The 21,807-nt window shown below is 36.5% G+C and overlaps 1 protein-coding gene across 2 annotated transcripts in view; it reads left to right on the top strand.

Annotated features, from left to right (window-relative positions):
* MEMO1 (mediator of cell motility 1) overlaps positions 1-21,490 on the top strand; it is a 28,301-nt gene extending 6,811 nt beyond the window's left edge. The window contains exons 2-9 of one of the 2 annotated variants that reach the window (XM_030268426.4): positions 6,174-6,255; positions 8,279-8,347; positions 10,211-10,323; positions 11,572-11,683; positions 12,610-12,752; positions 13,901-13,977; positions 19,369-19,473; positions 20,784-21,490. In XM_030268426.4, the coding sequence (XP_030124286.1) occupies positions 6,174-6,255; positions 8,279-8,347; positions 10,211-10,323; positions 11,572-11,683; positions 12,610-12,752; positions 13,901-13,977; positions 19,369-19,473; positions 20,784-20,915 (833 nt within the window). In that variant the 3' untranslated portion in view covers positions 20,916-21,490. The other variant, XM_072927182.1, reaches the window with a different exon arrangement.
* Positions 21,491-21,807: the final 317 nt, after the last annotated feature.

The following is a 21,807-nucleotide window of genomic DNA, read 5'->3' as shown; positions in this document are numbered from 1 at the left end:
AGTGTCTTACAAATTCATCAAGTAGTTGCTTTGCAATGTTAAATAGCAAATGTAATATCTCTCTCCCTTTGGTCGTTTATCTTTTTTTAGGGGGAATCTGGATGTGTCATTACTGACTCTCTTATGAATTAAACATGCAACACAGCATTAATATGCAGACTGTATTATTTAGCATTGTATACTGAAAAAGCATACTGGGATAATTTGAAATACACTTTCTAGGCTATTATTTCTAGCTGAATCACTTAAATACTGTCAAAATTAAAATACTTCAATAAAAGAATATAGAATCAACTTTCACTGTACAGTTGGAATTGAAAAAAAATTTTATATTTGGTGTAGTTCTGGTATCATTAAAATAGGCCTGCAAGTATCACTTAGTGAACACTGTCACAAATTTCATTTACATGTAGTGTGTGATAGAGTTAAATCATTCTCAGAGATATGGAACAGAATGTCATTTGTTTGAATCTCTGAATGACCTAGGTACTGAGGTTTTCTATGAAGCTATGTAGGTATGTGTTGGTTGAAGGGTGTTATAGTTTTTGGGTTGTTTTTTTTTTTAATTCCTGCCAACTTTCAGTAAAGGAAAATCAATAATTAGTTGAGAACTGGGGCATGCAAATAGGAACTGCCACCAAAGCAGATTTTGATATCTGTTTCTGTTCTGGCTTCAGGTTTTTTTCCCCCGTTCAAGCAGTACTTGCATTTGAGTTCCATCTTACAATGTGTATAAATAGGGATTAAGGTGGCATTGGTGTAATCTCTATTTGTGTCTTAATTATCCCCCAGGTTCTTATTTACATTGGTAAATTTCTGGGTTGCCTATAGTCTGATTTTGCCATTTTATTAATATTGGAGGAGAGCATTTGCTAGCAGTGGAGAATGTGCCCATTAACATGAATCGTTGGAAATCACCTTCTATTCCTGACAAATCCTAGTCTTTGCATAGCTAAAATTTGTTCTTTATTCAAGGATTTGGCTTTTGTTGCATTGAGAAGCAGGTTTGTTTTTTTTTTTTTTTTTCTCAAGTGCGGTCTGTGTTTTTTGAAAAATCTTTACACTTTATGCAATTTTAACTGTTGGCCCGCTGTCATATTTCAGATTTCAGTTTGCCTAACAATTTAGTTAGTGCTTCAGATTCATCTTCAGAATTGTGAAGAAAGGTGTTTCCTTAATTCCAGTTACTAAATTAGTTGTATGCCAGCCCCCAGGGTTTCACTATTACTTTGATTTTTCTAACACTCTGCAGGAGTAAAGACTTACTCACTTCTTACCACACATATTGTAATATTTATTAGAAGCATTTTTAAAGTGTAGACTTTTCTCTTCAATGGGAAAAGGTAGTTAAAAAAAAAAGTGGAAGACTCAAGGGTGGCTGCTATAGGTAGGAGACATTCTTGGACAAAGTAAAAGCTGTCAAGGCTGGGGACTGCAGTGTTACTGTCATTGTGCACCAGCATTACTTGCCTTGCTGTGAGTGCTGTACACATGCAGCCAAGGGGGACCTGAGCAATTTTCCCTGGTGCTGCTCTAAATTCTGATTGAGGTTTATGCTTTTCCAGTAAAAAAAAGTATTCACTGAGACTGGGGTTTCAGAGCAAACACTGAGTCTTCCCTACCAGTCTGAAGAAGTATGTTTTGTATGTGTAATGTTGGCTGCAGGAAAAGGAGCAAAATGCCATTACATTGTGTTGACACTTGGCATATAAGCACTTCAGCATCACCGACAAGGTGAAGTTGCCTCTGGAAAGAATGTGCTGGTTTGGTTTAACCTATAAAGTCTGGACCATGACAGCTGTAAATTGGGGTGTTGATCTTGTCTGAGTTACGTCTTTGTGTTATTACTCCCTGGGTGACAATGGCATGCAAGTAATGTGGAAGGATTCTTTCTTACTTACTCTAGAGCTTTGTGATGGGATAATGTTTATTGTTAAAATAAGCTGTCCTTTTGGGCAAGATAATTGAATAAATGCTGCCTGTAGGTGTTTCCATAAATTTGCCTAGTGGAGACTTGGTCTGTGCTTACAATTATTTTAAACCTTGGCATAACTTCTACTGGTTCTCAAAACAAAACAGGATGTGAAATATCTATAGATAATGTCAGAAATCTTTAGTTACACACCTGTGTTTATACCTGACTTCATAGGATTGAAATGCAGATCCTAATGTTACATCAGTGAAGCTCATATTTTGCTGCTTAACCTTCTTCTGATCAATGAAAGGTCTGATCTTACAGTATCTTACTGCTAAAGTATGCTGATTGTTGCATCCAGAAATTGCATCCATAAGGTTTTCTGCCCTTCTGTCTGGGTTAGCCTTAAAATCCCTGTTGCTCTCATCCTGCCAGCTTTCTCAAGATGAGGCTCAAGCAGCTGGGACCTCTTTTGTTTCCCACCACAAGAGCAAAAGGATACATGGGTGCCAGTGCTGTTCACTGTCCATGCTGGTCAGCTGAGGTGATGCATTTTCACTGATTGTCTTGATGACTGCTTTTCCAGTTAAGCTTCATTTAAATATGAATAAAACTTACTTCTTTATGAAGAAGTTACTGATGTTCTGTAATACAATACCATATGGCAGAGCACAGCTACTGTGATAGTGTAGGCTTATTTATATTTTGTATAACCAACTCAAGTATTTTGACTCTAGCCTTAAGCATCCTCATGTTTACGAAGTTGGGAGAAAAACTTCTCTGAACAGTTAGAGAAAGAGTTGGTGCTAATTTGGTAACAAGAAAATTACAGTTCTAGAGTATCCCCCTTAAAATATTTGTAAGCATAGGAAGCTGCAGGTAGGCTATACTTCTGTGAATTCATGTAGGTGCTGTTTGGTTTTTTTTGTTTTTTTGGTTTTTTTTTGCCTTAGCTAAAAAGCCATGGATATGTTGTACTCTCCATTCTCTCTCTGTTAGTCCTCTGGAGGGAGAAATTTGATTGCGTATTTTATTAAAGTAGTGCAGCTAAGTATAAGCTGAAATTAAAGTTTACATCAGATCAAAATTAATTATTTAAATAGGCAACTTATACTTGTCATTAAAAGGAAGAAAATCTGAAAGCAGATGTGTTACTTGGTCCTTAAGTAAACACTGAGAAGTTGCATCCCTTAGGTCATACAGATCTGTTATTTTACTGCCTCTAGGAAGAAAATGTTACTTTGTTAGAGTGTGTGTCTGTAATAGCAAACTAAGAAACCTGGGTGTCTTACTCCACTACTACACTTTAAGATCGGAAATTTTAGTCAGATTTGACCAATCATGGAATTTTAGAATATTACCATATGTTCTGACCTTTGTTTTTAAACTGTTCAGCAGGTTCCCTGATTTATCTCAACCAAGGGCAAATCACCTTAACTACATCCCTAGTGGAAAATCCTTGCTAAAGAAGGGATGGAGGAGGGCTATGCACAGTCTCTTGCAGGGAAAGAGTTCCCCTTGGCTTAACAAATTCTGTCACTTTTGCAGTTGTGTTGCCTATGGAGCCTCTTTGAGGAGAATGGGTCAGGTGGGGCAGGGTAATGTTTAAGTCTGGGTAGTCAGTGTTGGGGAAAAAAAAGTGTCCTCCTAATGTGCTTCAGAAAGTATTTATTCAGACATTATTTTATCTTTCTACATATTTTGGGAGAATTAGGAAGTAACAACATTTTTTAGGTGATGTGTTTCTTCACTGAAGTATATAACAAATAAAAGTGGTAATACGGTAAGAGTACTGTTTTGTTAGTCTCCTATTATCTTAGGAGGGGGGTGAAAATAGAGACCTATGTATTTTTACTTAGCTTTTCCAATAGCCTCCATTTTCTTAGATGTCATCATGCTTATCTCTATAGCACATCAGCTATTTCTAATTTCCCCAAGCAACAGAAGCAGCAGAACAAAATTGGTATGTGATGGAATTTTTATAACATTTTCATAATTTCACAAAGTCACTGTATTACATGAGTGACAGCAACTGCTCTGTCACTCTTTCACCTTGTTAGAGTTGTAGACAGTAACTAAGGCTTTCAAGGTGTAATAGAAGGCTTAGGAAAATGATGCTGCACTTGTTCACTTACTTCATGTAAGAAGGTAGGGCTCTTCAGAACTACAGATCTTGTCTTTTTTCAATGAGACATGGATTTAAGTTTTGTATAAAAACTAGTGGCTTCAACATCTCTACCCTTCACACCTGCATTTTCTAGGGAAAGCTTTTTGACTCTCCCTGGTCAGAGACTGATTGGATTCTGCAAAAGTTGACATCTTTTCTCTCGTTCTCTGTGCTTTTTGTCAGCCTTTTGGAGAGCTGTCAGCCCTTGTCAGGGCTGTTTGGAATGTGTCTGTGAAATGGCTTCAGGTAGTTAATTTGGTTTTGATTGATGCTGCCAGTTGGTAGTTCAACACCTGCATGGGAAAGATACAAAGATCTGCAATGTGCATGGAAGAGGAAAAGCAGCTTGCTGCACCATACTTTACAGATAAACTCTGCTGGCATAGGGTTCTATCCAAAGCATAGTATCAGCTGAAAAAAGTGCATCTATTTTCTTTGTTAATGCTGTTATTTGTAACTAAAATAGCAGCTGAATGAGTTTTTCTTGAAAGCTTGTTTAGTGTTTGTTAATGAGAAAGAATGTTGTACTGTATTTGCCAGACTTGCTTCCTGAAGGATAGCTTAACGTCAGAAAGTTTTCTTGTGATGGGAAATAATCAAATGTGGTTTGTTTGGTTTTGGGTTTTTTAATGTTGTTTTTCTAGAAAGCTTTTTTTATCATCTGTTGGATGATTGAATTAAAAATATTTGCTACTTGTTGAGGTACAGAACTTAGTTTAGAAAAATTTAAATTCTGGATTGGCCAGTTATCAAGGTTAATGTAGACTAAGTGATCGTGTACTTGTAGTATATGTTGATTGACCAGAAGTTAAGGTGTTAGGATAAGCAGAATGTCTTCTCACTTTTAGCTTTTTCCTGTGCATTTACACATTTTCCCCGTTACAGTGTTTTGTATTATGCTCTTATACTTGCTTAATAAATTATTTATTACCATAGTCATTGGCTATCATGCAAGCGTCTGGCCTTTGTGTTATGTCATCTTCTCATATTGGGCTCTTGTCCTAGTTTAGGGCAAATTTGGGGAAAACCCTCTGGAAGGAGCCCCCAGAAAACAAACCCCCACGGCCCCTCCCCACCCACCTGGTTCGGGAAAAAATTTTCTCTGAGAGAAGTGGAAAAGAACCTGTTAATTCAACGAACAAAGCACTCCCCAGCACCAAAAAAATTAACAACACCAGATGACAACAAAACTCTTTCACCACTCTGAAGAGATGAACAAATCCAGAAAGTCTTTCCTGGGAGTGGTCGCCCGGCTCTGGACGCTGGGGATTGCTCTCCGGCACTGGGGATGGCTGCTGCAGATCACAAAATGCAGGATCTCGGTGCCCCTCGGTGTTTCCCAGGTCCCAGTCCGGAGCAGGTTGGGTGGTATTCAGGAAGAGGAAAGGAAAAGAAACAGTCCAGGGAAAGAATTGGACTGCTTAGCTAAACTAACTAGGAAGCAAAGGCAAAAGCAGAAGCAAGCAAAGCAAGCAAGCAAAAGCAAGCCAGCCAGCACTAGCCTTTTCTAGACAGCAGACCATGGGGGGAGGTGAACTGGCTGATAACAAGGCAAAACAAACCTTCACTTTCAGAGTCAGTTCTGAAAGCACAGAACATAATATCAAATGTAAACAGAACACACGATTGGAGATACAAACACCATAACGTCACCGTAGGACTGCTCTCTTGATAAGGATCATAACTTTTACTTCTGAGTTCTGCAAATTTGGTTATGAGAGGAAACAGTCATCTGTTAGCAACTCTTGAAATCAGCAGCCATTCTTTCAAACGGAAGTGATGTATTCATTAGTCCCCAAAGAGCAGGAAACAAGAAGTGTGTGTTTGGATGTGCAGTAAATGAACTTCCCAGACCAGGAGGTTGAAACTTTCCTACTATAACCTTCAACTTTACAGGGTTGGGGTTTCTTTTGTTGTTGCATTGGGTATTTTGGAGTAGTGTGTTTTTCTGTTGGTTTGTTTTTAGATTTAAACCCAGCTTTGAATGTTTAAGATGACTTTTAAATCTGCTGGACTTTCAAGCTTTATTTGTGAATTTTTGAGATGTATTAAGTTCTTTTATGGCTTCAGTATTTCCATGTCTCTTCACAGGACCCCAGCTGAATGCACAGCTAGAAGGTTGGCTTTCTCAAGTACAGTCCACAAAAAGACCTGCAAGAGCCATTATTGCACCGTAAGTTTGAAACAGAAGTTCAGTATATCTAATGCTTGTTTGAATGCTCTTTTTTTTTTTTCCTGGTGATTTTGAAAACTGTTTAAAGCTAGTATTTACCTGAAAGAAATGTTGTATTTTTGATATAGCATAGAATGGCAGAAATCTGTGTGTATTTGGGTGTATGATTAGCTTGCTTTTGGTGATGGTCCGCACACATAATATTTGTTTGTGATCCAATAAGATGGGTCAGAGTTGTATTAATGAGAAAAACAAAACCCCTCCAAAAGCAGAAAAAAAACAACCCCAAAACAAAATAAGCAAAGCAGGTACATCCCTCACAGCCCCTAAATAAAATATAGCAGAGCTTAAAAACAAAAAGCAATTAAACACTATTCAACTATCCAAAATGGTTGACTTTTGTTATTTTAATTTGGTTTTGTTTGAGCTATTTGTCCACAGGTAAAATAGGGATCATCTGAACTGTTTAAGGAGAACTCAATTTCTTAGAGATAGCGGAGACATGTAATGACAAAAGTATGTTGGTCATTCCAAGTAATAATGAGTTGGAAGGAAACACTGGGAAAAACTCCTTAAATATGATGTTTTTCCTGTGCTAACATAGCATTGTCATAATGTTTGAAGTACTGCATAATAGTATGGAGTGTGCAGAAGAAATTGTCCCATATCTGCCTTAGTCTTTATTGCATGAATGCCAGGAAAGAGACCTTTCAGCTGCAGATTATGTAGTTTGCTTCTTTTTCCAGAATTGCTGGAGTCTTGCTGTGATCTCACCACATTTTTTCATTAACTGTGCCCTTTTTTTACCACCTGTGAAATGGGATGTGCTTAATATTTTTGTAGAAGATGGAAGAAGCCTGTAGGAGAGGGAGCATTTCAGCAGGCTCTTTTGACAGTGTCTAGGAACATGTCCTGCCCATTTGTGAGTTCTTGGTTTCTCCCCTTAGCATGTATGTTAATACTTTCCTGAGCTCTTTAGAATGAGTGAGATAAGAGATGAAGTAAAATATTGGGTTCATTTTGAAGGTAACTTGCTCTAGGTTATCAGTTTGTGGATGAATATAGATGTATCTGAAGATACATACGTATAAATACATATAAAATCCTTCAGTGCTGTCAATGGGAACTTGTATCTTCAAACATCCTGTATATCTCAGGGCTTGCAGCATGCATCATTCTCAGTGTCGTTGTGCAAAGCTGTGGTGTGGGCATACTGCTGAGTGACCAGGAGCCATTTTCTGCCACTTGACTTGGGACTCTAGGAATGAATGTTCTATGAAGTTAATGCTTTTAGCAGTGTAATGTGAATTTTCACTCATTTTAATGGGCTTGAAGAAAATAGTTCTTCAGGTTTGAAGGCAATATTTGAAACAACTAGTCAAAACAACTATAAATTGTTTTGGAGCACACACAGGAAAAGAGGTTGAGAAAGGACCATGTCTGACTGATGGGAAAGGGTTAAGCATGTGTCTTATTCCCTGCAGTGGTTTGTTCATTCTGTTCCCAAGTCATTCTTCAATGACAGAGCATTTTTATTCTCTCTTTATCTACTGTGACATATCTCTCTTTGCCAAGACCCCTCTATTGTCATTATATCCAGTTACTGGAGTGTGGTTAGAAGAGATTTCTCCAATAGTTTGCAAGTTTGCCACTCCCTTGTTCACTGGCTGCGCTGTTAGCATTATCATGAGCTTCGGATAACAGGTAGTTGTGCAGTCTGCATACATCCATACAGATAAGGGAAGGTCCTTTGATCTGGGGGTTTCCTGAATGTTCAATGGTCATTGATAGTTTTTTAACTGGTCAGTAAATGGTCACTGCCAGTTCTTCAACAAATACGTGTCTTGTGTGAGCAATACTGCAACAGTGCTTTCCTGCTCTTTCGGGAGTTCTGGATCACTCTTACAATTTCTAGTTCACTGGGGACAAAAAATAAATCCTGAGAGATTAACACTGAATATCAACACATTTAAGATATTAAGCAATATTTAAATCTTAATGTTTTGCGCACTTTGGTTTGCAGCCATGCAGGATACACCTATTGTGGATCTTGTGCAGCCCATGCTTACAAACAGGTGGATCCCAATATAACGTGAGTATTACAGCTTTCTTTACAAAGCCTAAGACCCTGAGGTTGCAATTCAAGTGGAGTGTTCTTGCTACATTCTTACATCTTGAAGTACTCACATTTTAATTTTGTATTCTTTTTAGCCTTCTATGCATCACTTCTGTTTTAAATAATAAATGTTCAAATTGGATGTAACAAAAGGAGGGGGAAAAAAGGAATATTGTTAAAATAATTGGTAACTAACTTTTTGCAAAGGAGGAATTAAAGACTTGACAGTTTATTACTGATGTTCTACTGTTTTATAAAGCCCGTGCTAGTTTTGTTGGGGTTTTTTTGATTTTGTTTTGGGGCTTTTTTATTATGGTTGGGAAGTTTTATTTGTTTTATTAAGTCTATTAAAATACTTAATATACTTCACCATCATTCTGCATTGATTTTTTTAGTGTAGGATTACGGTCTGAATACTGATTCTGTTCTGCTGTGGAGGAAGTGACCAATGCGTTTATGAAAGTTAATTGCTCCAATGATTTCAAATGGACTTTTGATTCTAACAAGTTTAAAAAAAGAAAAATGAAAAAAAAAATCCCAACATGCGGTTATAGTCTGTGTCTGCCTCTGAAAATTTGAGTCCAGTTATTTTTTGATAAGGAAATGTAATTTTTGTTATGTTCTGCTGACTGCAACATTTTTTTAATGACAAAATTTTAAAACGTCTGCAGTATTTACTCAAAGTATGTATGTATTTTGCAATGCTAAATAAGAACTGGCTAGGCTTACCAGTTGTTCCTAAGATAACACGCTGTAGTACTCTTCAAAGACAATGGTTTTAGTTCTTTTTAAACTATTGCAAATTATGTGAAAATAGCTCATGGTATGACAGATACCTAGTTTCTCTAAAATTTCTGGAACAATCTGCATTCCCTAGGTTCCCTGATAAGGAGTCGGTTGAACTTGCTGGATCATTTGTTTTTTACTGTGTGGGATGTTTAGAACTCATCTTTGGGCTAAACGATTGCATGTTTGAATATTTGTTTTTATTAGCTTTGCAGGGAGTTTGTGTTTTAGTATATCTTGTTATAGTACTCCCTGTGTAAGGGATTAAGAAAACCAAACCCTGAGAACTTTACATGTCCCCACCCCTTTAATACAGTGCCAGAAACAAGATAATATAATCCTGAATCTGAAAAGCTGAATTGCCTATATATTTTCTTTTTCCTTTTAAGTCCTGTGGCAGGAGGCCCTTAACATCTAATCAGGAGCCAGGAACTGAGGACTTGATGAAATAATGATGTCATGACATGTAAAAGGTTACAGTATCAGCTAAAGCTATGAATGTGCCTGTCCAAGTCTCTGTTGATGCAACAGCAGAAAAAAAACATAACATGAAACAACATAAACCCAGCATTTGAGAAGGACTTAAAATTTAATTTAGTGAAATCTGAGTAAGGCTAATAAAGTAAATAAGTGAAAAACTCTGAATAGATGATAAACCCATAATTGCTATTTCATCCTGTATTTATTGAAGGTGCTGAGTAGTGTATTAATTCAAGGAGAGAATTCAAAAATCTGTTCCAAGTGGCTGTAACGCATCATTCAGCCTCTAAATGAGTGAAGTCAGACAAATTTCTAGCTGATGAGTGCCCTCTGATGTATAACCTGCTTAAGAGATTTAAGGCTAGAGCATTATTGAACTGATCTCATCATAATTCCTGAGATATCAAGCAAGGTTGGGCCACGGATTGATGTGGGGTCTTACTGCAACAGAGTAAAACTGTTGCAGCCATGAGAGAGTATCACTGTATGCTTTTTATTAAACCTGTTACTCTAAGCTGAGTTGCTATACAATTGCAGTTGTCTAATTGTGGCCTTCTGTGTTAATTGTTGTAGCCGAAAGATTTTCATTCTTGGGCCTTCCCATCATGTGCCCCTCTCCCGATGTGCACTTTCCAGTGTGGACATTTACAGAACACCTCTGTATGATCTTCGAATTGACCAAAAGAGTAAGTGCATTGTAGAGCTTGGACATCATTGAGGCTTGGGTGCTGACTGTGGTACTGCAGTGCTGAGGACTTTCTTCTTGTTGGGCATTTCCTTGCTGTAAGTGGCATACAAGTGCAAAAAAAAATGAACTTCTGAACGATTCTGGTTTTTTCAGACATGGTCACATTATAACCATAGTGTCTCTCTTCCTTATGGCAAGACCTCCAAATTTTTGCTTATCTTTTCAATTTTGAGTGTGTGCTTCAGGGTTTTAAAACTAAAAAAAAGTGTTACATCAAATAATAACTCACTGAACATCTTTTCCATTCTCCTGTTAAGTGTTCTGGAAATAAAAGTTCTTTAGTTGGTTTGAGTTTGATTTCTGATAAAGGAACATGACTTTCTGGCATGTGACTTTCTAACTTGCAAACTTAGAAACTTAGTCCATGAAATGCCTTTTGAACTAAGTGCAATGAAGATTAATTTGATATTTTGGCTTTTATGTATTTTGAGGTATACCTAAGTGATATGGTATCTTTTTCAGAAGGGCTAATTAGCAGAGATGTGTTGTGTTTCATTGTAACTGTGATTAAGCAAACTAATTCAGGCTTTTTACACGGTGCCTACTGAATTTCCTTAGGTGAGAAATATTTTGCTTTCTGTAGAGCTCCTTTATGGAGGTGAGAAGGAGGCACAGCCCTACATCAAATTCATCATCCAGTGGAGAATTTTCAGAATATGGAGATGACTTTGTATACTCTCAAGTATGTTTGAGAGTAAAAAAGAAAACTTACAAATGTGGATTACTTAATCAGTTGTGGTTGTCTTTATATTTCATAATTCAGTCAATAATCAATTAAATAGTAACAAATCGAACAATAGCTCATCTGATTTTTTTTAACATATAATGGACAGTTCATGAAAATAAAAATTCATTAACTGGGCAAATGCATGTATATTTTCAAATGTGTTTTATTTGTATAATTAGTTTTGTATAATGACTGAGTCTTTTTCAATATACTAGTAAGGTCACTGATTTAACAAGTTTTGTAGACTGAATCAATTATGCTTATATTTTAATGACTTGAACATAATTTTAGTTCTGAATTTATTTAGAAGCAAGTGGTTTATGATGGCCCCTGGATGCAAGTAATTTTTTATAGTGAGTATGTTCTGATAAAGATACACTGTAGCTTGCTTTTTGCACTTGAGGTAGTTTTCAAAACTAAGCAAAGAAGTAGTAAAAACTCATCTTTAATTCTTTTCAGTTTATGGAGAATTGTGGAAGACTGGAATGTTTGAGCGCATGTCCCTACAGACAGATGAAGATGAACACAGTATTGAAATGCATTTGCCTTATACTGCTAAAGCCATGGAAAGGTACTAGGCTAATTACTTCTACAAGAAGGAACATTATGTGCATTAAATATTTGAGCTACCCTGAAGTGCAGTAGGAAATAATAATACATTTTATGGCATAGAAGACATTATGATGTGTATAATGCTCATACTCCCCCATCCCACGATAAAAATTTTGGTAAGGAAAGGGTCAGAGACTAGGATATGTTGTTGTAATTGAAAACTGTGAGCAAAGCAAACACTGAAATAATGAAGTTATAACACCTCTTATAAACAGGTTTACGTAATAGAGTTAATATTAGATATGCTTTCATGAACTTTTTTCAATAGCTGATTTTCCCTCCTACTTTTCAAGGTGTCTTTGAAAGAAGTTAAAATAGTTTTCTGTGTATTTTAAGTTTGCTTGGAGCCAAATTCAATAATTTTGAAATCAGGGGTGTGTTTATAGCTGCTGTTTCAGATGTTTACTTGAAATAAAAATTGTCAATCTGTGTTGGGCTTTCTTCCCTAAGATGTGCCTCATCCCCTGTTTTGGTGTTTTTTTTAATTGCCATTATGTTTTGAATTTTCCTTAGAGTATCAGTATATACTTGGGTACTGTGTTGAGCATTTTCATATATGTTTCATTTACTTTGGAGAATTACCCAACATGCAGTATCTATATAGGGAAAATTTAATTCTTACTTCATTGCTGATTTCACTGTGTCTTCTTTTTGTTTGCCTGGTAGTTTTACTTTGCAGCAGAAAGAAATACTGCTTTTGGGGGTGTGTGTTTTCTGAAATTGAAGTACTTTGAGGTCCTAAAACAAAATCCTAGTATAACTTTACCAAATTGCTATCTCCAAGTCAATAGCAATCTTTTAAACCATTCTGCAGTTTCAGTTAGCAAGCCCTGAGAAATCTTCAGATGTTACTTGAATTACAACCTTTTTTCTTTTGCTTATAAGCCATAAGGATGAGTTTACTATTATTCCTGTGTTGGTCGGAGCACTGAGTGAGTCAAAAGAGCAGGAATTTGGAAAACTCTTCAGTAAATACCTAGCTGATCCTAGTAATCTCTTTGTGGTTTCTTCTGACTTTTGCCATTGGGGTAAGTTTCATATTTCATTATAAGGTTATATTGAATATTTTATAGCTATTTCCAAATAATGTATTTTATTAAACATTTAATATTTTAACTTCTGGTAAATTCATTTTTGCAACTTAAATGCCTTCAGAACGTTAAAGTCTTTAAAATCTGGAATAAGAGGTAAAAATATTAATGTGGTAATATGTTTTCAGTATAGAGGAGGAAATAAATGGTGAAGGTGTGTGGATTTATATGCATCTCTTTACTGTTGCAATGAAGTAATTGAAGTTGCTTGCTCTTTTTACTCTTCTTTTAAGCACCTCAAAACAACTTTCAAAGCTAATTAGCTAAAAATTCACTGGGCATGGCCACATTCCTCTGGCAGAAATAAGTTTTATATGTTTTACTGCTGGGTGAGATAGCAAATGGATTATTTATGCTAATTCACCAGTGCTACCTCAGTTCATCTTGGTGACAGAGCTACAAAGACTCCAGAAGCCTTGACTTCTGCCCTGCTTTATAATACTATTTTTCTTTTAAGTGTAATAGTAGCTGGAAAAGTGACTGCTTCAGAAAGATATGTGACACAAGAGACCTTCTTCCTTTTTTTTCCATTGTCATCTTTGGTCAACCTAAATAAGTACATGTTTCACTCATCTTTGAATTGTGGAATAGGTGGAAGGTGTATATAAGAATGACCTGGTTCTGTTGTGGCTAATGACCCATCTAGAACTGCTCATTGAATTATCATGAGTTTTTTCTTTTAACCTTTATTTACTGTGGGTATTGTTGTGCAAGCAGAAGTAGTATGACTCCACAGCTGACTTTGTCAAGAGGGATAGCAAAATGAAATGTTGTTATACTTCTTAATTTACAGAATTAGAGTCTAAGGTATTAAGAGGCAATTAGTGAGTGATACTTCAGTGTCAGATCTGCATTGTAGATTTCTCTTTAGGAATATAGCCACCCATCATGTATTTTTTTTTACTTTACTTCTGGGCTGCTACTTTATGATTGCCCTAGAATTTCCTCAATGGAGCTAAAAAGTATAAAATAAATGAAGATGACTACTTTATAAGTATTATACTTTCAAATATTTAGTAAGTATTAGGGAGTGGTTTAGCTACAATTTTTCCCTTTTTTATTTTATACATGATTTTTGTTTCAAGGTCAGAGGTTCCGTTACAGTTACTATGATGAATCCCAAGGAGAAATTTATAGATCCATTGAGCACCTAGATAAAATGGTAAGTTTTCAGATTTGGTGGAACTAACTAACAAATTTCTCCTGTACATTCCATTTCTTTGAACACTTCGGAAATTTTTCTAACAAGATATAATAGATTAGCTATATTATTGAATGTATAATTTTCCTTTGTTTACCACAATAAGAATTTAGCTGTTGGTTTTAGCTAGTATCCTCCCTTTTACTGACTGCACACAATTGTATTGTGGGTATAAACTAGTAAGCATAATTAATGAGAAAAAAATGCATGTTCGCCTACCTAAAAATGCCCTAATGTAATTTCTGTCTACATACCCTCTTATGTTTTTGAAAAGCAATAGAAATTATGCATGAAAAATTGGTAGTTCCATGGAATGGTAGTTCTAGCTTGATAGCTGTGATACCTGCATATGGAAACAGCATTGTGATTATGCAAAGGTTTCAGCAACATCCATTTGGAGGAGGAAAGGCTGTAGTAGGGCATTGCAATGGTCAGGAAAGTAAAAGCCACTGAGAGTTTCCCTGGGAGTGGCCTTCCCCCTGCCCCTTACTGTGTACTAGGTGGTGGGGAAAAAGCAGTACACCATGCTTCATTTTGGGTTTGGCAAAAAGCTGAAAGGAATGTTACATACCTAAAGGTCCAATGCCAATTATGTTGCATTTTCTTTGCAGTCACAGGAGCCAAGGATTTCTTTTTAACATAAGAAAACCCCAACAATTTAATGTTCAAGACTATACTTAAGGCACGGATTAGAAGTAATTCTTCTGGAAATATGTAACCTTAAAATTTGTTTTACAACTGTTTGCATCATTTATGTAACTTATGTAGAATCTTTTAGAACAGAGATCTGTTCTTATTCATGGCATGTTAATTTTTTCCTTGTCTTGAAGGAATAAATCCTGTCTGCTGGAGACATCTCTAGACTTTCTTACCTTGTGTATACATATGAACCCCTTTGTTTTTCTACTATTTATCATTGGAATAGAAATAATGACAGTAAATAATTTGCCTTCATTCTGTTTATCCCACTTTTAATAATTCTTGTAGTCAGTTGAGAGGCTTCTCTATCAAGAAAAGTGTTTTTCTAAAGAATCTCAGCATCGGTAGCTTTGAGTGTTTTTGCAGGAGAGCAGATTATGGTCCATTAACAAACATTAGTCTCCCATTGTTAATTTCTAGAAAGCTTGAAGAAAGACTGGACTTTGGCATTTAATTACTTTTAGGGAATACATTGCTGCACCACTCTTCCTTTTGGTACTTATTCACCTAAATGGAAATGACATTTTTTTGTAACATGGAAAATCATGTCTACTGTTTAATAATTATGAAAATACTTTTTCAGTCTGAAGTTTAACTGGAATACTAAAAATGCTGTATAGCAGCATACTGTGGTTATTTTTTGCTTGTTTGTATCATGGCATATCTGAACATGTGACTCCATATTCAGATGCTATATGGAGAAGGTTTTGTTTTGGATGATTTTTCAGAGATTTATTGCTAGCAATATCACAGAGCTCTCCCTGCCACATTATTCCAGTTTTTGGAAGTTTGTTCAATTTTATGTCCCACTTGACTACTTCTTATTTCCTTAGATAAGTATTGGATTTTTTCATGTGATTTGATGTGCTAAACGAACTTGTACTTTGGTGACCAGTAGGCCTCTAGACTGACAAAACAGCATCAAGATAGAGACAAAACTGTACTAAAACTGGCTTCATTTTATTGGCCCTAACCAGGAAAGCAATCAGCTGACCACATTATAAGCAGGAAGGTATTCTGGGGCAAGATGAAGTCAATTTTCCTTAGAAATGCTTTTGTGGGAGTTTGATGGCCTCTTCCTTGATTGGACTGGATCTTACATATAAATGTATTTTCTCACTTAGTGTATAAAAATGGTTGAACACTTCGGGCATTGAAGTTTAGAGCCGTTAGACTCCAGCATAAAACAAATACAGAGTAAGAAATATTGCTGGGCAGACCTCAGTTTCTCCATGGTAATTGTTAATTTGACCACTGTGACTACAGCAACTTTGTGATGTAATGGCAAAAGGAGGAAATAGCCTTGAGGTTAGAAGGGCTACCTTAGGGGAGAACCTTCAAATGAAGAGTTGTAACTGAGCAGCTGATGTGCATTACTTTGTGTATCACAACCTGAAACACACTATCTTTTTACATAAAGTGGGGAAAGTATTTTGTAAGACATTGTTGACGAGTAATAGTTTTTGATTGATTATACTGAAAATGCAGTATGCTCACTTAAATCTTCACTGCATTGCTCATTATATATCAGCATAAATTTGGTATGGGATACTTTACCCTCGCTTGAGTCAATGATTGTGTTACCCTGAATGCTGATGGGGGAAAATGCAGGCACGGAGCAGTGCTGTGCAGGAGTAGCCAGTACTTGGTCCAGGAAAAATGCTCAGCGCCCATGGCTTCTCAGGTATCTCTAATGACCTGCAGAATTCCGGTGGCTTCTGCAGTGCTGCTGCAGTGTGCCAGGACCTTCCACAGTGCTCCAGCCTGGGCAGGCTTCTTAGGCTGGGTATAATGTAAGATTAGGAGTCTCTGCCTGGATGCCCAGGTCCCTGTTCTCTGTGCCTAGACAGTAATTTTCCTGGTGGTTATTTGTTGTGTAGTCTGAATGACTCACACATGCAGAGATAGTTGGGCTGGATAGTACTAAGACCAAGTTTGTTTCCATTTCCATTAGAGTCCTGTTAGTTTAGATCTTGAAATGTGAAGAAACAGCTGAAATAACTGATAACAAACTTTAATGTGACCAGCCAAAGCATTATTGGCATATAATATAAAATGAGCCTATAGTTTGTTTGAGGGAGTTTTTGTTGGCTTGTTTTGGGATATATGTGTGGGGTTATTATTTTTTAAAGTTTATTTGTAAGCTTGTAGATACTTGATCCTATTAAGGGATGATATTTGAAAATGTAACTTTCTAATCATGTTAAGTGCACTATGCTAGGATATTGTTGATGCTATTAACAGTATCTGGGTAACTGAGGTATGCAATTTCTACATGATGCCATAATGACCATGTGATAAACTGTGTAACTGTGCTTACACTTTTGTCATGTGTGTTTTGTTACCTGTTTTAACTCTGTTCTGAGCCATGCTTAGCTGAGTTGTTTCAAATACTGAACATTATTAGCTTCATATACCTCTGCTTTTTATAAAACACAACCTGGCAAAAATGTTTCCTTTGTTCCTCAACACCATTTTAGACTGAGAAACAAGGTTGATAGTCTTTGTTCCTCTGCCACAAGGATTTTTAAATCCAAAAGATTGAAAAATTCAGTTCAACCTAATGCTTATAGGACATCTGTTTGTACCAATTCCCTATAGATTTTCTCCATCTCTGATGTATGGAACCCTGGGATTAATTGCATAGCTGTAAATGTTTTGCAGTGCTGAACTGTGCATTGAAATAAGGTTACTAGGCATTCTCATAAATCCATGTCCATTCATTTGAGACAAATGCTCAAATGCCTCTGCCCAGTATGTTCCAGTGACTTACAACTGTAAAATGAGTCTCTCAATTGAGCAGCCATTTCCATGTTTTTAAAAGGTCATGAAAGGGTTTTACAAACAGATAAAATATATTCTCATTAACTGTTCAGTATCTGAGTAAGTGCCTTATATATCTTTAGTATTCACTTGAGTATGTAGTCAAGTTTAGTACTGCTTTCTTTAGCTTTATATTGACATAGTAAATAGGTGGTTGAAATACATGCTTTGGAAACTTTGGAAATGCAATGGTATCTGTGTAATCACTGCTAGTTAGAAAATAGCTACCTTTTTTTTTTTTTTTTTTGGCACTCATTTAGGCTCTGTAGATCTGGAGTGATTAACAGCTGTAATTATTGGCCAGGGGTCCAAACATTCTCTCCATGAATCCAGAACTGAGCTTTTACCACCAATTGGCCAGCTTTTTTTTTTGTTGTTGTTGTTTTTTCATAAAACGTATTTCTTTATGAATTAATCTTATGTCTGTTTCTATTCAAAAGTACACAAGGGTAGTAGTTATCATTGCTGTTTATAGTTTTCCCAGCTTTCCTGGGAATCTTCTGCTCCATTGTAAGCAGTGATCCAGCCTGAATAATTAGCTGATATCTGCCAGATCAGCCAACATCCTTGCAGAGTGTTGTGGAAAATTTGCTCTTGAGGTGGAGACTTCAGACTGACTTCTTCCTTCATTGTGGCTTTTATCACACAAAAGTAGGGGAAAGAGCTGGGGCAAATGCAGAAATCTTAGAAGAAATTGCCTCCTTTTCTAGTATCAACCTCCAGTTATTCCCATGTTTTTTCCTAGTCTCTAAGGAAGAACTTACTGTTTCACCAACAGAAGCAGCATAACTATGTATTTTATTGAGTTAGTGGGAGTCTGGAGCTCATTTCCCTGGTGAAGGGAATTAATAATTTTCTGAGGAAGGAAAAAGATAAGTGGGTGAAGTCTAATACAGGCAAAAGAGCAAACCCATGAAGAAACTAAGACAATAATTGATTTACACTTATTTTTAAACTACTTTCATGGTGTTTGATCTCTTTATGGGATGTGGTAAGAGTAGACTAGATCTGGAGTTGTAGGATTCTTTTTGCTTTTAAGAATGCAAATGTTTGTATATGTGTAAGGTTTGGTTTTCCACACGTGTGCAGGTATCCTTAGCATGACTCCATGGGATCATGGGTCTCTTTCTCAACGAAGGAAAGTATGTATACATTTGACTGTCTCATGTAAAGTAGAAACACCATCTCCCAGTTCTTACATTTTTTTGTTGTGCACCAACTTGACAGTGCTTTAGAGATTTTCTGGATCTGATTTTTATGCTCTGAGCAAATGGCCAGGCCATGCCCAGATCAACTGCCTTGCATGCCTGATATGTCCAGGATACATCACACTTGTTATGCACGTGAATTGCATGTGTATAGTGTTGGTTTTATCTAGGATTTTTGGACATCTAGAAGTTCCAGACAAGTGCTTGGCCCTGAACTTTGTTACCAGGGAGAGCAGATGGAGTCACAACTTCTTCCTGCTTTGCCCTTCTAGTAAATTTGCCTGGTTATAGCTGTACCAAATCTTATGGAAGCAGGGCAGTCTTGGATGGTGGGGATCAACTAGTCTTCAGAGCTTTTTTAACATGAGCTTCACTGGTATTTGCAAAGATAACTTCACAGATCTGTGGATTAATGACAGCTTTGGAAGAGCTCCTGCACTTTTAGTTTGGCAAGGAAAGGAAACAAGATTACTACAAGCTAGAGCTCACGTGCTGAGATTCCCTTGATATCCTTGGTACAAAGCAGAGGGGTTTTCCTCCTGCTCTGTTGTAACAAATAGATGATGTATAAACACATGCTTGTGAATGTGTAATGTAATTATTGCTATCAATTATTTTTCAGGGTATGAGCATTATAGAGCAGCTAGATCCTGTATCTTTTAGCAATTACTTGAAGAAATACCATAACACAATATGTGGAAGACATCCTATTGGAGTGCTATTAAATGTAAGTAACTGTTGATTTGTTGAAAAATGTAACTTCTGGGAAAATGTTTTGCATTTGTAAAACACAACATTGCTGCAGTATTCCTTAGTTCTAAAGTGTCATACCTTGAATTAATTTATTTTTTTAAGTGTGCTCAGTTTGGTCTCTAGTCCTCGTGTCTTGCATATAGACAAATGTAAGCTCTTGAAAGGGCTGAGGGTTTTCAGTTCCCTAAGGGTGATGAGATAGCACATTCCTTTTGAATTTCAATGAAATGCGATCATTCACTTTCTCTTGGCCCTAAATAAATGAACAAATAGATCCATCTCCCTGAAGAAGTATGTACTTACTCTTTTGAGTCAGTACTTATGAATGTGTATTTATTTTCTCTATATTGCTATTAGCTAGCTTTTGTGAGTGCCTTGTGATGTCCGGCAGTGTTTTTCAGTTTTGAAAATATGGTGAGAGATGACTTCTGTAACTATTAGTGCACCATTAACTCATAAATTAACAGCAGTTAGAATTCAGATTACTTTCTGCTTACTGTATTCTGCTTTGGTGATGCAGTGCAGACATAAACCAGGCTTAACTTAGTTGTCTTAAATTTGGTTGCAGCTGCTTTATAGCACTGATGGAGTGCTGCAGATTTGTCATATTGCTTGAATGAATCTCACTGTATTTTTACTGTAATTCAAATCTGAAACAGCAAGCTTGTTAATTTTTTTAGAAGGGAAAAACTTGATTCACTGGAAATGTAGTCTGAATGGAGAACATAGAAAGGAACCTTTTAAAGTGGAGTCCATAAAAGTTTGTATGAGCATTATCAATATTGGGGATGCATGTAGCAAAGTTCAGTGCTATGACAACTCTGCAAATATACCCAGCTCCTACCCTCAGATAATTATTAGTTTTGCAGTGAATCACAGCTAAATTCTGTTAATTCACTTTTGCCAATTGTCATGCTTTAATAAATTACCTTTGTACCTTCTTTCTCCTTGATGGAAGAAATAGAATCTGAAAAGTGTTATTAGTGTTGGGTTCTTTTCTGTTGCATCTGTGTTTCTGTATAAATTCCCCATGGAACTGGAAGGATTGTTTCTAAATTGGGTCTCATGAAAGGTTCAGCGTTGCTTTAGAGAACTGCATGGATGTACACAATGCAGTGGGGGAAGGGTCAGTGAATGAAACAGCATGGAAATGGGCTAGATCCACTAGTTACTAGGAGGTGCTTATATCCTGAGCTTATGAGAGATGGTGCAAGGACCTTTGAGACCTAGGAAATATAATTTCACTGATACCTTTTTTTTAAACAGCTCTTTTTCCCTCCTCAGGCTATCAATGAGCTCCAGAAGAATGGAATGAATATGAGCTTTTCATTTTTGAATTACGCTCAGTCAAGCCAGTGTCGAAACTGGCAAGACAGCTCAGTGAGTTATGCAGCTGGAGCACTTATGGTCCACTGAACTGCTGAATGCTCAGGGATGTCACCTGCACACACTCTGTATTCGGGGTCCCAGCCTAGCCCTTACAAAGATACAGTCCCTGGTCTTTGGGTATACTGAAACCTCAAACTAATAGAACTCTGTTCTTTTCTAGTAGGTGTAGTCCTTCCTTAGTTTCAACTCATTTAAAAATGCTTTCTTGTTTAGGACAATGAAAGGAAGACTGGTATCAGAGCTTTTTGTGAGAATTGGTTTTTTGGGTTTTTTTTTGGAAAAGGTAATGGCTAAGAAGGCATGGTGGTAGACTGTCCTGAAAAACAAAACATGTAAAGCATTTACCATATCCTAAATTTGCACTCTTTGCAGACCTGTGCACATATACTCAGCTTTCAGAATAGTTTTGCAAGTTGTAAATGGAAAAAGGGGGGGAAAAAGGGGGCGGAAGCTTTTTAATAAAAGAAAAAAAGGAAAACAACGCATTTATAAATGATTCTGTATTAGAATATAATAAAACTCCAGTATAGTCAGTTACTACCCGTGATGTACAACAGATATCTTCTATTTTAGTTGCTAATAAAGGGCTACACAAACCAAAATAGTCTGATTTAAAATTATTGCTTTGTGTTCTGTATGTGGCTGCTTGTCATTAACATTCTTTATCCTCAGTTCTTATGCTTGATAACTCAGCCATTCTGTAAAATACTTCAGAATGTATTTTGTATTCAACATCTTTTGACGACATCATTTACAGATTTTTTTTATCTTAAACCTGCACTGAGTTCACCTGTGCAAAAGAATTTGGAAAACTTTTTGTATAATCAATCTTTTTTTTCATAATTAATCTATGAAGTAGTATCTTTTAGTATGTGATACAAATTTGTATCAGCAATACACTTTTAATGAATTTTAAGCT

The sequence above is a fragment of the Taeniopygia guttata genome, chromosome 3 (assembly GCF_048771995.1).
Source record: "Taeniopygia guttata chromosome 3, bTaeGut7.mat, whole genome shotgun sequence".
Lineage (NCBI taxonomy): Eukaryota > Metazoa > Chordata > Aves > Passeriformes > Estrildidae > Taeniopygia > Taeniopygia guttata.
Note: the sequence above shows the minus strand (reverse complement) of the source record. Positions and strands in the feature narration are given on the sequence as shown.